We start from the raw sequence: 13,075 nt of genomic DNA on the forward strand, positions 1-13,075 counted from the left end.
AGTGTGTTGCTGTCTATGTCTTTCTTGAAGTTCTTTAAGATTTTTTTTATGTATTGGGTACTCCTATGTTGGGTGCATGTATGTTTATAATGTTTGTCTTCTTGATGGATTCTTCTTTTGAGTATTATGACGTGTCCTTCTGTGTCTATTTTTATGACCTTTGTTTTGAAGTCTATTTTGTCTGCTACCCCAGCTTTATTTTGCTGTCTGTTTGCTTGGAATATTTTTTTCCAACTCTTCACTTTCTGTCTGTGTAGGTCTTTTGTTCTCAGGTGGGTCTCTTGTAGGCAGCTTATGTGCAGGTCATGTTTTCTTATCCATTCAGCTACTCTATGTCTTTTGATTGGAACATTTAAGCCGTTTACATGTAAGGTTATTATTGATAGGCACATTGCCATTTTACTCTCTTTGTACCTGTGTTCCTCTCTCTCACACTCTTTTTCTTCCTTTTCTTAAAGCAGTTCCTTTAGCATATCTTGCAGTGCTTTTTTGGTGGAGGTGTATTCTTTGAGTCTCCTTTTGTCTTGAAACTCTTTATTTCTCCTTCCATTTTAATTGAGAGCCCTACTCTGTAGAGTAATCTTGGTTGCAGGCCTTCACTTTTCATTACTTGTAATATTTCTTGCCATTCCATTCTGGCATGCAGTGTTTCCAGTGACAAGTCAGCAGTTAGCCTTTTCGGGGCTCCCTTGTATGTTACTTCATATTTCTCCTTTGCTGCCTTTAAGATTCTCTGTTTTTCTTGGAATTTTGTGACTTTAATTATGATGTGTCTTGGAGTGGGACTCTTTGGTTTCCTCTTGATTGGGACCCTCTGTGCTTCCTGGATTTGTGTGACTTTCTTTCATTATATAGGAAGTTTTCCATAATTACTTTTTCAAACAGGTTTTCTATCCTTTGCTCTTTCTCTTCTCCTTCTGGTATCCCTATTATACGAATGATATTATGTTTCATGTTGTCCTGCTGTTCCCTTAACACATCTTCGTTATTTTTTATTCTTTTTTCCTTTTCTTGCTCTTTCTGGGTTTTTTCTTCTACCTTGTTCTCCAGCTTGCTGATTTGAACCTATGCTTCATCTAGCCTGCTTTTGATTCCTTTTACTGTGTTCTTCAAATGATAAATTGTATTATTCATTTCCTCTTGGCTTTTATTGGTAGTTTCTATTCCTTTTTTCATGTTGATATAGTTTGGAATAAGTTCCTCAAAGTTTCCCTGTAGTTTTTGGTAATTCTTTGTGAGCTCATTGAGCTTCCTGATAACCATTGTTTTGAACTCATTATCTGCTAATCGACTTGCCTCTATTTCATTTAGCATTCCTTCTGAGGATTCCTTCTTTACTTTCGTTTGTGATTTAGTTGTTTGTCTTCCCATTGTTTGTGAGACTCTTCTTGTTTGCCTCTATTTCTTAAATTGACCTATTTTGATTCCCTGAGTTTTTTTTTTTTGTCAAAGAAGTCTCCAACTTCTATGGTAGGAGACTTGTGAGATTCAGTGGTATAATTTCATTGATCTCCTGAACTTGATCCTCTTGGGATGCCTTTTTTGCCAATTATGTTGGCTGTCTGGATCTATTTGGGTTTTGATTGTTGTTGGGTCATTCTTTGTTGAGTCCTTCCCTTCAGCAGGTTGACTGAGTGCCACTCCACTCAGCACATCTTGTATGCTGTTATGCAGGTGCTGCCAGAACAAAACCACAAAACCCAGAGAACAAACCCACAGCCACAAAAATAACTCCTTCCCACAATTCCACTATCAACAGCAAATGAAGCAGTATTAATATGGGTGTAAAGAGATGAAGATTATTATACGAAAGGAGAGAAATAAAGTATAGTATAAATTCTAGTGACTTATATGCACAAACTTGCTGGACAAGAAATAAATGTTAGAAAGTTATGCATGAAAGAAAAGATCATTTATCATGGAGTAGACCACAGTAGATTTCGTCTGGGTAGCTTGTAGTACAGGGGTGTCAAACTCATTTTCACCAGGGGCCACATCAGTGTTGAGGTTGCCTTCAAAGGTCTGAATGTAGTTTTAGGGCTGTATAAATTAAATAGTCCTTAACAGTTAAGTGAAAGCTCGGGGGCTGCCATCAGGTAGAAACAAGGTGTTCGGCAGGATAAAACAAGGTGGGGGGCTGGATTCTGCCCATGGGCCTTGTCTCTCCCACCTGTGCTCTACTATTTACCATTGTTTTATCTTTCTGGATCCACCTTTGGTGATGTCAGTTGTTGACCACATCTGACCTTAAACAGCCTTGTCTGAGACTGCTAGGGATCTACTGTCTGTGGCTGTCTCCTTCAGTTGTTAATCTAGTCACTCTGCACTCAGCAGTGAGTCTTAAGCCCCATAGGACTGGGCAGAATTCCTCCTGGGGTTGGGGCTATTGTTTCCCCTCAGGCTGCTGTTGCTCCAAGGGGAGTGGTCTTCCTGAGCATGATGGCTGCTGCTGTAGGGGTGGTGACTGCAGCACCGGGATCCAGTATGTGGTTCTCTCAGTTCTCTCCCCAAGCCTCTATCCCCAGTCTCTCCTCAAGGTTTTCTAGTCCACTTTGCCCCACCTTTGCCAGGGATCTACTATCTGTGGCTATCACCTTCAGTTGTTAATCTAGTCACTCTGTACTCAGCAGTTGGGCTTAAGCACCACCAAGCCAGGGTAGAGTCTCTCCTGAGGGCAGGGCTGTTTTTTCCCCTCAGGCTGCTGCTGCTTTGAGGGGTATGGTCTGCCTGAGCATGATGACTGCTGCCAAATGGGGGATGTCTCAGCACTGGAATCCTGGCAGATACTCTCTCAGCTCTCTCCCCAAAGCTTTCAGAACCAGTCTTTCCTCAGGTCTGTACTGTACCCTACTCCTGCCTTTGCTGGAGCTCTGGGTAAGTGGCTACGAATGGAAATTTGTGTGTTGGCCCCTTAAACGGCTCTTTGCATCTCCAGACATCTGTCTCTGGTGGAGAGCAACCCTGCTGCTTTTCAATGGGGTTGTTATCTGTGTACATTTTTGGGCTCTGGTGCTCTAGACTGGGGATCCCAGCTTAGGGTTTAGACCCATTCTTTACAGGGGGATCTAACCAGGTGCTTATTTATCCCTCTGGTACTGCTGTCTGTAGATGCCCAGCCAGCCCTCCCGAGTCTCCACTGAACTCCTTACCAGACAGGTCGTGCTGAAGCTGATTCTTTTCTCTGTCCAAGGTCATAAGGCTTCTCTCTGGCTTTATTCAGTTGTTTGTTCTGGGTGATTTGTCCACAATTCAGTTGTAATTCCGTATTGGTCCTGGGAGTAGGTTAGCGTGGCTTCCAGTCACTCCTCCACCATGTTTCCTCTCTCCCACAGCAAAGAGTTTGTCCCACCTTGTCTTGCATGCTGTTGTACAGGTGTGGGGGAGTTTTGCCCGCAGAACCCCCTGTCCACCTCGGATGAGAATAAGTCTACCAAGACATGATCTGCTTGTGGAGGAAAGGTGGCCGAACTCTCAAAGGAGATGGGCCAGGAGCCTTTTCCTCAATGGGTTTTTATTGGGTTCAATTTGTATAGGAATACAGGTAAAGCTCATCAGTCATTGTCAGGCAGTAAGGATCAAACAATACATAACATACAAAGAACTATGAGGCTTATTCTGAGTTAGGGTCAGTTAGCTAAAGGGCTATAAAACTTTGGGAAATAAACTCATTTCATGCTTGGACCCTTATCAGAAAATTGAGGGCATTCTTAGCAAAGCAGGTTTCACAGGATTTTATGTGTTCTTTCTTAGGCCTGATTGCCCCGGGGAATCTGTCCTTTCCAGCACAGGACTGCACCACCCTCTGTCATTGTTTCAGGCTTAAGTCAGGCAAGGGAAGTAAGGCAGCCAAGAGATTAGGAGACTTCTTGCAGACAGAATGAGGACTCAGGCTATGTCAAAGCTGAGGGGTTAGGGTACATCACCTCCTTTTTCTATAGCCCCCCCAAGTCCTTCCCTGTGGGCCTCTTCATGACCATGTCTGTCTTAGGTTGTCCCTCCCTTGAGGAATCTTACCTGTCATTGGCTAACTGGCTAAGCTCAGGGCCAAGCAGGGTAAAGTAAAGTGGGCAGAGGCAGCACCCCTACCAGGGAAATAAGCTTTGTCTCCTTAGTGGCTTATGGTCCCAAGGTCTCTGACTCAGCCTTAGCCATGGGGGTTTACAGCTTCTGAAACTAGGCAGGGTGGTTCCCAACATACAGGTGTTGGTTAACAAAGTAGTATTAACAGATGAGCAGACCTATGCCAGCAACAAGCACTCCCCTACCACATCAGCAATCTCAACCACAATTGAATAAAGATTAATAAAGATGAAGAGTGATTGTGGATATTATAAGCTATGTCAAAGGGAATATGAGATGAATAAAGGAGGGGAACTATTATTTAGTGGTAAAAGGGAGGAGAAGTGATAAGTGTTGGGATAGAACCAAGGCAAGAAAGGGAGAGAGCAAAATTTAAAATATAAGTAATACACGAAAGGGTAATGGGACAATGGGGCAAGAAAAGGGAAGAGTATGACATGAGGTTTGAAGTAAAATTGAAAAGGTACTGGACAAGTGAGAACAAAATTGCAGGAAAACCACAGCAAGGTCAATAGCAATGACAGCTGAATGAGGTGTAATAAGGGTGGAACAGGAATAAGAATATTGCAGAAAAGTGAAAATTTAATATGAGATATCTACAGTAAAGAGAAATTAGTTTGAGAAGATCAGGGAAGCAAACTAATAATATTAAGGAGTAAAGCCCAGGTTGGGTGAGTGGAAAAAAAAAGAGAGAGAGAAGACAATCAAATAAAGTTCTTTACTCAACTGATCAGGAGTTGGGAAAGGCAAAATGGAGTAAGAGAGCAGGAGAGTGTCTGTGGGATTTATAGTTCAAAGAAAGAGTTCCAGCCAAGATGGAGGCATAGGTAGAAACCCTTTGCATCCTCACACAACCAAAAGGAGAATAACAACCAATGTAAAATCAATAAACAATCAGAAGTGCCAGAAAATCAAACTGCATGGAACTCTGACAACCACGGAATTAAAGAAACAGTCAACCAGAACAACCAGACTGGTAAGGCTGCAGATGGAGAGGACCCACAGTGAGGCAGCGGACCTTACTGGTAGGGCTGGCTGCGGCGAGGTGGCAGGCTGCATGGGACGGGCTTACTTAAGGGAAACTGAGACTCAGAGAACACTGTAGACTACAGCGGTTCCTGCAGTGGAAGAAACTCCCAGTCTCACACAAGAGTTCGTTGAAAAATGGGCTAGAGATGAGCAGGGGAGCAGCATTGTTCCCGTTCTGGCCCCTCCCTCATAAGCAGCTCTGTAGGGAAGCAAGGAGGGTTGCCCTGCCCTGGTGAATACCTAAGGCCCCGCCCCCTTACAACTTAGTAGGTGCCCCCAACAAAGAAGTAGGTCCAAAATAAAAGAACAGAGCAAAACATTAGAAAGAGAGCTAAGCTAGGAGGAGATAGCCAACCTATGTGGTGGAGAATTTAAAGCCCTGGTAATCAAAATGCTCATAGAACTGACTGAGCTTGGTCGAAAAACGAAAGAGCAAATGAAAGATACCCAAAGTGAAATAAAGCAAAATATTTAGGAAACCTGGACTCAAATCAACAAATTGGAACAAAAGGAAGAAATAAACAAACATCCAACCAGAACAGAATGAAGAAACAAGAATTCAAAAAAGTGAAGAGAGGCTGAGGAATCTCTGGAACAACCTGAAATGTTCCAGTATTTGAATTACAGGGGTGCCAGAAGGCAAAGAACAACAGCAAGAAATTGAAAACTTATTTGAACAAATAATGAAGGAAAACTTCCTCAATCTCTCAAAGGAAATAGACTTTTAGGAAATCCAGAAAACCCAGAGAGTCCCAAAGAAGTATGACACAAAGAGTAACACACCAAGGCACATCATCATTGTTACCCAAGATTAAAGAGAAAGAGAGAATCTTAAAAGCAGCAAGAGTAAAGGAGAGAGTTACCTACAAAGGAGTGTCCATAAGACTATCAGCCAATTTCTCAAAGGAAGCCTTGCAGGCAAGAAGGGGCTGGAAAGAAGTATTCGAAGTCATGAAAGGCAAGGACCTACATCCAAGATTATCTGGCAAAGCTTTGATTTAGAATGGAAGGGCAGATAAAGTGCTTCCCAAATAAGGTCAAATTAAAGGAGTTCATCATCACCAAGCCATTATTATATGAAATGTTAAAGCGACTTATCTAAGAAAAGGAAGAAGAAAACTATGAAAAGTAAAATGACAGCAAACCCACAACTATCAACAAATGAACCTAAAAAAATAAGAGAAAGAAAACCAACGAAAACAAAAACTAAGCCAACTACTACAACAGGAACAGAATCAGAGAAATGGAGATCACATGGTGTGTTTTCAGTGGGGAGGAGGAAAGGAGGAATAGAGGGGAAAAGGTACAGGGAAGAAGCAGCATAATTGATAGGCACAAAATAGATGGGGAGAGGTCAGAAATGGTATAAGAAACAGAGAACTCAAAGAACTTATATGTACAACCCATGGACATGAACTAAGGGAGGGGGAATGCTGGAGTGTTGGGGGCTGTAGGGTGGAGGGGGGATAAAGGGGGAAAAATTGGGAAAACTGTAATAGCATAATCAATAAATTATACTTAAAAATAAAAAATTTAAAAAAAGCTCAAAAAAAAGATCTAAAAATAGTGATTTCTCTTGCATGATCTCTTCTAGACAAAAATAGAATTGCAAAATAGGGGAAAATGTGTATTCCAAATCATCCAAAATAAAACTTGTCATCCTTGAAATAAAAATAAAGTACAAAGAAATAGTGAAGAAATAGGAGTTCCTTTTGAGAAGTACAGCAATAATCATTTTATTTCACCAAATTAACCACTGTATATAAAAGGTGGAGAAGAAATAAGACTTTTATAAGTGGGGAAAAAGAATGTGAGCTGACTTAAGAAAGAAGAGCACCTATGCGAGGTTAGATGAAGGAGAATTAGTGAGAGTAAGCGATAGGAACATAGCCTAGTGTGAGAGAATATTAAGTTTACAACAACAGTAATAAAGTTGAGGAAAATGGTGAAATGGTTTAAGACCAGGGAAGGGTGATGTATAGGATTTCAAATAATAATAGTATGATAGGAAATAGAAAATCTGAATAAAAAAATAAAAATTTGAAGACCAAGAGTAGTTAGTTATTTGGAATACGAGTGAAGTGAAAGAAGAAAAATTAAAATGCAATATGAAAGTGGGAATAAAAAATAAAACAAACAATAAAAACCAATAAACAACCAGAAAAAGTAAATAAACAAAAAGAAGAAAAAAAGGGGAATAAAATAACATGCAAGTTCTGATGAAGAACAAGGTGAAATTTATCTCAGCTCTTGGTGTTTGCCTCCTGACTTCTTTCTGGAACTGTCTCTGGTTTTCTCTTAACTCTAGGTCTTACTGTATTACACTTGAAAAATAAATAAAGCTTCCTGCTGATTGTTGAAGCCTGCCTAGCCAGTTTTGCAGATCTTCCTAGTTCCTGCAGGCAGTGGGTGGCTGGGCTCTGTTTTTCCTTTCCTGTGGTTCCATAAGGATGGGGGTGTCAGTCTGGGCTACAATAATCACAGGTGCCCAGTTTTCAGCCCATGCCCTCAGAACACTGGCAGCCCACCCTCTCCATTCTTCACAGTTGTGCCAGTCTCTAACTGATAACCCCCCTCGCTTTACACCCCTTTGATCAATCAATGAGGGGCACCGAGTGGGAGTAAATCATGCCCACACTCTTTCCACTCTTTTGTCCTGGCTGCTGTGCACGTGAGGTCCCTGCACCTTTTGCCTCAGGTACCCATTTGAAAAAAATCTCTTTGGGCACCACTGCTGCTCTGTGCCACCACCTGGCTTTCTACACACTCCAACTCTCTGTAAAGTCCAGAGTCTATCTGGGTCATGGCCAGTAGCAGCCCACCTCCTCTCCTAGCCTCAGGTGCGACCAGGATCCCCTAAGTTCTCTGGCACTGTCCCAGCTGGTGACTGCTGCCACACCCTGGTTATGTTGCTGTCTGTGTGTGCACTTATTGTCTTTCCCCCTGCCCCATGACTTTATGCGTGCATGTCTTCCCTGGCGTGAGCCTGGGATTCCCCTTCTTGGGAGGGGAGGGAGCCCCTAAGCTGCTATTACTGACCTGGCTGTCCTCCAGTGTCCCTGCAGCAGTCCCGGTCTCTGGTGCCAGGCCTCATGACCTTTCCCTTAGGCCTATAAAACCTCCTTACCACCCATTTTGAAGTGTCCTCTGCACACTTTTCCAAACTTCCTATCAGGTAAGATTGTGTTTGCTGTTCACTGTGTTTTTTCGAAAGATTGGTTAAGTGTCCCAGTTGGTTGCATGAGAATGCGGACACAGCTGTCACCTACATTGCCATCGTCTTCTCTCTCATGCTTGTTTGAAGGTTCTTTCTTAGACTTTAACTTTTGAAAATTTAATTATAAATCTCATGTGCAAATCTTTTTAGATTCATCGTATTTGGTACTCTTTGGGTTGCCTAGATCTGGATGTCTGTCCCTTGATGCCCCTGCCCCATCTCAGGTTAGGGAACTTTTCAGCCATTTCTTACTAAAAGCTTTTGCCCTTTTGTTACTCTTCTTCTTCTGGGACCCCTATAGGGGATATATTATTTCATTTAATGTCCTATAAGTGCCTTATGCTATCTCCACTGTTTTTCAGGGGGTTTTTTTTTGTTGTTATTTTCTATTTTTCTTCTCTGGTTGGATTCTACTGCCCTGTTTTCTAATTTGCTGATTTTTTGTTCCACTTGATCTATGGTGCTGTTGAACTCCTCTTTTAAATTTTTCAGTTCAGTTATTTTATGTTTCACCTCTGTGCTTTTTCTTTGGTACTTTTTAGTATTTTCTATCTGTTGAAATTCTCAGTTTGTTCAAGTATTTCCTGGCATTGTTGACCCTTTTATGAGCATTATTTTTAACTATCGTGTAAATCATTTGTTACCATTTCACTATCAGTTTCTGGAGATTTATCTTGTTTTTTTATTTAGAGCATATTGTCTTGTTTGTTCATTTTCCTTGACTTCCTGTGTTGATTTTTTTTGCACATTAACTAACAGAGCCCTTCTTTAGTCTTTACTGACTGATGTTAGGAGATGAATCTTGTCAATCAGCCCAGCCTGAGCTCCTGATTGCCTCTGAAATCTTTGTCATCCAACTCCTGCTTCTCAGTAGTTGAGGGTGTGAGAAGACCCATCAGTGTCCCTAAGTGAGTGATTGCTGTCAGCACCTAGATGCAGGCTGATTAGAAGATGGGCAACAACTCAGGCAACAACTGGGAAAGCTAGCAACTGCCCACTCCCTCTGCACTGAACCAGGGTATATAGCTGTGGGTGCAGACTCCTTAGCCTGTTTAAAAAAACTGCTTGTGTGTCCTGTGGGATTCATGAAATCCTGGTTGGCATTCATAGCCAGGTGATCCAGGGGCCCATCCCTCAGGCAGTAGCTGTAAAAGTTAGATCTTTAGGCATGTGAAGAAAGTCCTTGCAGATAGATGCTGGTGACCTGTTATTGTATATTAGCTGGAGGGAGAAGGTTGGTGATGTGCCCACTGGTTGTTTTGAGTTCCAGGTAGGATCACAGTCAGCCCCTAGAAATGTGATCATTAGTGTCTGGACCCTCAGGTAGTATCCTGTAAAGTATGCAGTTAAGTTCTTTCCAGGGAAAGACTGTGTGATAGATGGTTTTTGCCTACTCCTTATGCTGTGGTTAGTATTACAGTGCCAACAATTTCTTTGCTATAGTTCTGTGGAACCTAATGTTACTTGCCTTCAGAAATACTTGTTTTTGGATCCCATCCCTCAGGTGGGAACTTTAAAAAGTGGGGCATTAACTGTGCTGTTGAAACCCTTCAGTTTTCAGGGAGAAGCTGGGAGTTTGGGATTCCCACCTAATTGTATGGCACTGTGCCTGGAGTGAGATTTATGACAGGAGTTTGTCTCTTTCTTTCCTGCCAGTTTTGATGTGGGTATTTCCTCTTTCCTAATATGCAGGAATTATTCAACTAATTTATGGATTTTTCTCAGACAAAAGTTCCATGCATAGCTCTATATTCGATGTGTCCATGAGAAGAATAAAATGGTCTTCTATGTTGCCATTTTGGTCAATAACAAAACAAAATAGAAAAAACCCTCTTTGGTTTCTTTATTAATTTACTTTTTGTGAATTATTTGTTTTTTTTAAATAATTATTTTTGTATAATGATTATATTCATGCAATAAATGTTATTGGATTCTATTCTAGATGCTGGGAATTTCAACAGTGAACTGAATAGAAAAGAAATCCTGGGAATATACATTTTAGTAGGGAGCAGACAAAATAAATCAATAAGAAGTGTATTATATATCTTACAGTGGTAAGGGCTATGAAGACAATCAGATGAAGGTGATTAAGAGTGAGGAGTGAGAGTGCTCTTTTATAAAAGTTCTTTAGGGAAGGTCCTTCTGGGAAGAAATCATTTGAGTGCTGACTTGGAGGATGCAAGGGAGTCAGTTATATGCATATATGAAATAAAATAGAGGGAGAGTATTTCAGGTAGCTAGAGAAGCAAGCAAAGACCTTGAGACACTTCTTTTCCTGATCTTTATAAATCTCAGTATGAGGGAATTTCACCCAATAGTTAATGGATATGGAAAGCTTTTCATTTGGCTACTCTCTAATTGACACATGGGGTTTGGAAACAAATTCACGTAGCTCCTGATATAACCTTTATTATTCAACAGTCAGCACCAGGACTGAGAGACCAGAAAAAATATTTGTTTTCACTTGATTTTTGCTGATGGCAAAAAAAGTGATACCTTTAGTGTGTCTTTGTAATCTAAAAAGCACTGTTAAAGGATGTAGTCATTTTATTCATGTTCAAAGTTTTAATCATTGTTTATATATTTTTTGTATAGTTGAGATGATGTGCAAATAGAACCTAGGGAGACACTGTTTCATTTTACTTTGTACATTGTTTTATACAGAAAAAGAAGAGTAAATATGTATCGGAGAATGGAAGTTAAGTTAAATGAGTGAAATAGGCTGAGGCATAAAGGAGTGAATGGTAAAGACTGGCAAATTGGAGAATTTATGCCTTGTGTAAAGGGAAGAGCTGTTTGTTAACTCTGATCATTGCCATGTGAGAATGTGGGCCTAATTTTTAACTTACTTTCTGATTTTTCAAGAAATGTAAGAAATTTTCATTTCTATGCTCTCTTCAGATTTTTAAATGTTATAAACTAAATAAAAACATTTCAAAACACTCTTCAGTTCAGATAAAACATTCATGCAGGTATCTGTCCCATGAGCCACCAGTTTGCAACATTCTGGGGTATAACACCATAATTAATTTTTACTGCCTCCTCCAAGGGATAGTATAGATTGTAAAGGTAACAATACTGTTACGATTTTTGAATATAAATGGTTTTTAACACACTATTGTACTGCTACTCTCCTTGCACGGTGCTGAATATGTCTCTTCTCATTGTTTTAGGATATGGTCAGACAGGTCCACTGTCTCAGAGAGCTGGTTATGATGCTGTGGCCTCCGCTGTTTCTGGTATGATGCACATCACAGGGCCTGAGGTAGGCATCCTTATTTAGACTTCTCATAATTTTTTTCCACTAGGTATTCCAAAGGGATTTTCATCTTTATTAACTAGGCTTAAGGTTGAGTTAATTTTAGAAAGAATCTAGGGAAAGTGAATTACTTATTAAAAATGTCAATGTGGCCTAAATGTCAATATGGCCTCATAGAATATAACACTATTTAACAAGAAGCGATAGAGTGGTAAACACATTTTCTATATGTCTTATGTTATTCAAACTTAACATAAGCATTGTCATGTGATTTAGGAATTTTGCTTCTGTGAAGTAGAATGGCTGCCTAGACTAGTTCATAGATGTCCATTTCTACCAGAGTGCCTTCATTTGGTGTGTGTACATACTGGTTTCTTTTTTCTCTGTGGAATAATATAGGTGATTATGTGTTTTAAAATTTATTACTAATGTTTCATGTATAGTTGTGTCTGATTGTTATATGCATTAGATTCTGACAGTGAGAGAATTATTTGATTTTATAATAATCTCTTTCCATTGGTGATAGATTGGGAAGTTCCTGAAAATTACATAGGTGGCCAAAATATACTTGGTTAGACCAGACTCTTAGAAAATGCACACTTGGGGAAAACAATAAGAAAGTAATTACATAAAGTTAAAAAAAAAGTGTGTGTGAAAGTGTAGTAAATAAAAATACTACAAGACACCCATTTCTAAAACAAATGAGGTTGGCAGTTTAAAAAACTCTTTGCAGTGGGTATTTCTTCCCTCAATCACTTTCTTCAGTTAATTCTTCAGGAAATATTGCTGCAGTGTTAGAATAAGTAGGCAGAGTGACTTCAAGTTTTCTTTCTATCAGTCTTTATTTCCTTCTGTTAATTTTAAAGTAGGCATGGTGATTTTAGTGACTTGAAATATAAGTTCTTTTGTTCTCTCTTTTTCTGTTTATTTTCACAAGTCTTAGAAAAAAATATATGTGGCCTTTCCTGAAAATATTCAGTGGCACTGTTTTTCTTTCTGTCTCTTGAGAGAATGGAGAATGGATATATCTCCCACTTCTTAATTCATTGACTGAATGAATGGTTATTGCACATGTTCTTTCTGTGTGCTTAGAAATGTGACAGGTATTGGGGATTAAGCAGACAATGGGGCAGGCATGGTCCTTAAGTGGGGCAAACAAGCATTAATAGGAAGTAAACATTGAATTCAAATAAAAAGAGCTTTGAGAAAGAGTACAGGGTGCTATAATATATACATATAACTGTGTTTACTGGCTACCTAAAATAGCCTCTCATCTTTTAAAAAACACAGTTGGGAGTATACTTTCTCAATTTTTTAAATCCCATAAAAGTGAGGTATAATTTACATGCAATAAAGTGAAAAATCTTACAGGTATGGTTCAATGATGTTTTACAAATATGTACACCTGGATAAACATCACTGGTTGGAGACATAACATATTTCCATCACCCCAAAAAGTTCCTTTATACCCTTTCCCCAGCAATACCATC

At 39.9% G+C, this 13,075-nt stretch overlaps 1 protein-coding gene across 15 annotated transcripts in view; it reads left to right on the top strand.

Annotated features, from left to right (window-relative positions):
• SUGCT (succinyl-CoA:glutarate-CoA transferase) overlaps positions 1-13,075 on the top strand; it is a 1,028,943-nt gene that overhangs the window by 134,113 nt on the left and 881,755 nt on the right. For all 15 annotated transcript variants that reach the window (XR_006655097.3, XR_011651317.1, XM_045193162.2 and 12 more), the window contains exon 7: positions 11,500-11,591. Coding sequence is in view for 13 of the 15 variants with exons in the window: in XM_045193162.2 (XP_045049097.1) it covers positions 11,500-11,591 (92 nt within the window). In the remaining 2 variants the exon portion in view is untranslated. The remainder of the gene's footprint in view (positions 1-11,499; positions 11,592-13,075) is intronic.

The sequence above is a fragment of the Desmodus rotundus genome, chromosome 6, assembly GCF_022682495.2.
Source record: "Desmodus rotundus isolate HL8 chromosome 6, HLdesRot8A.1, whole genome shotgun sequence".
Lineage (NCBI taxonomy): Eukaryota > Metazoa > Chordata > Mammalia > Chiroptera > Phyllostomidae > Desmodus > Desmodus rotundus.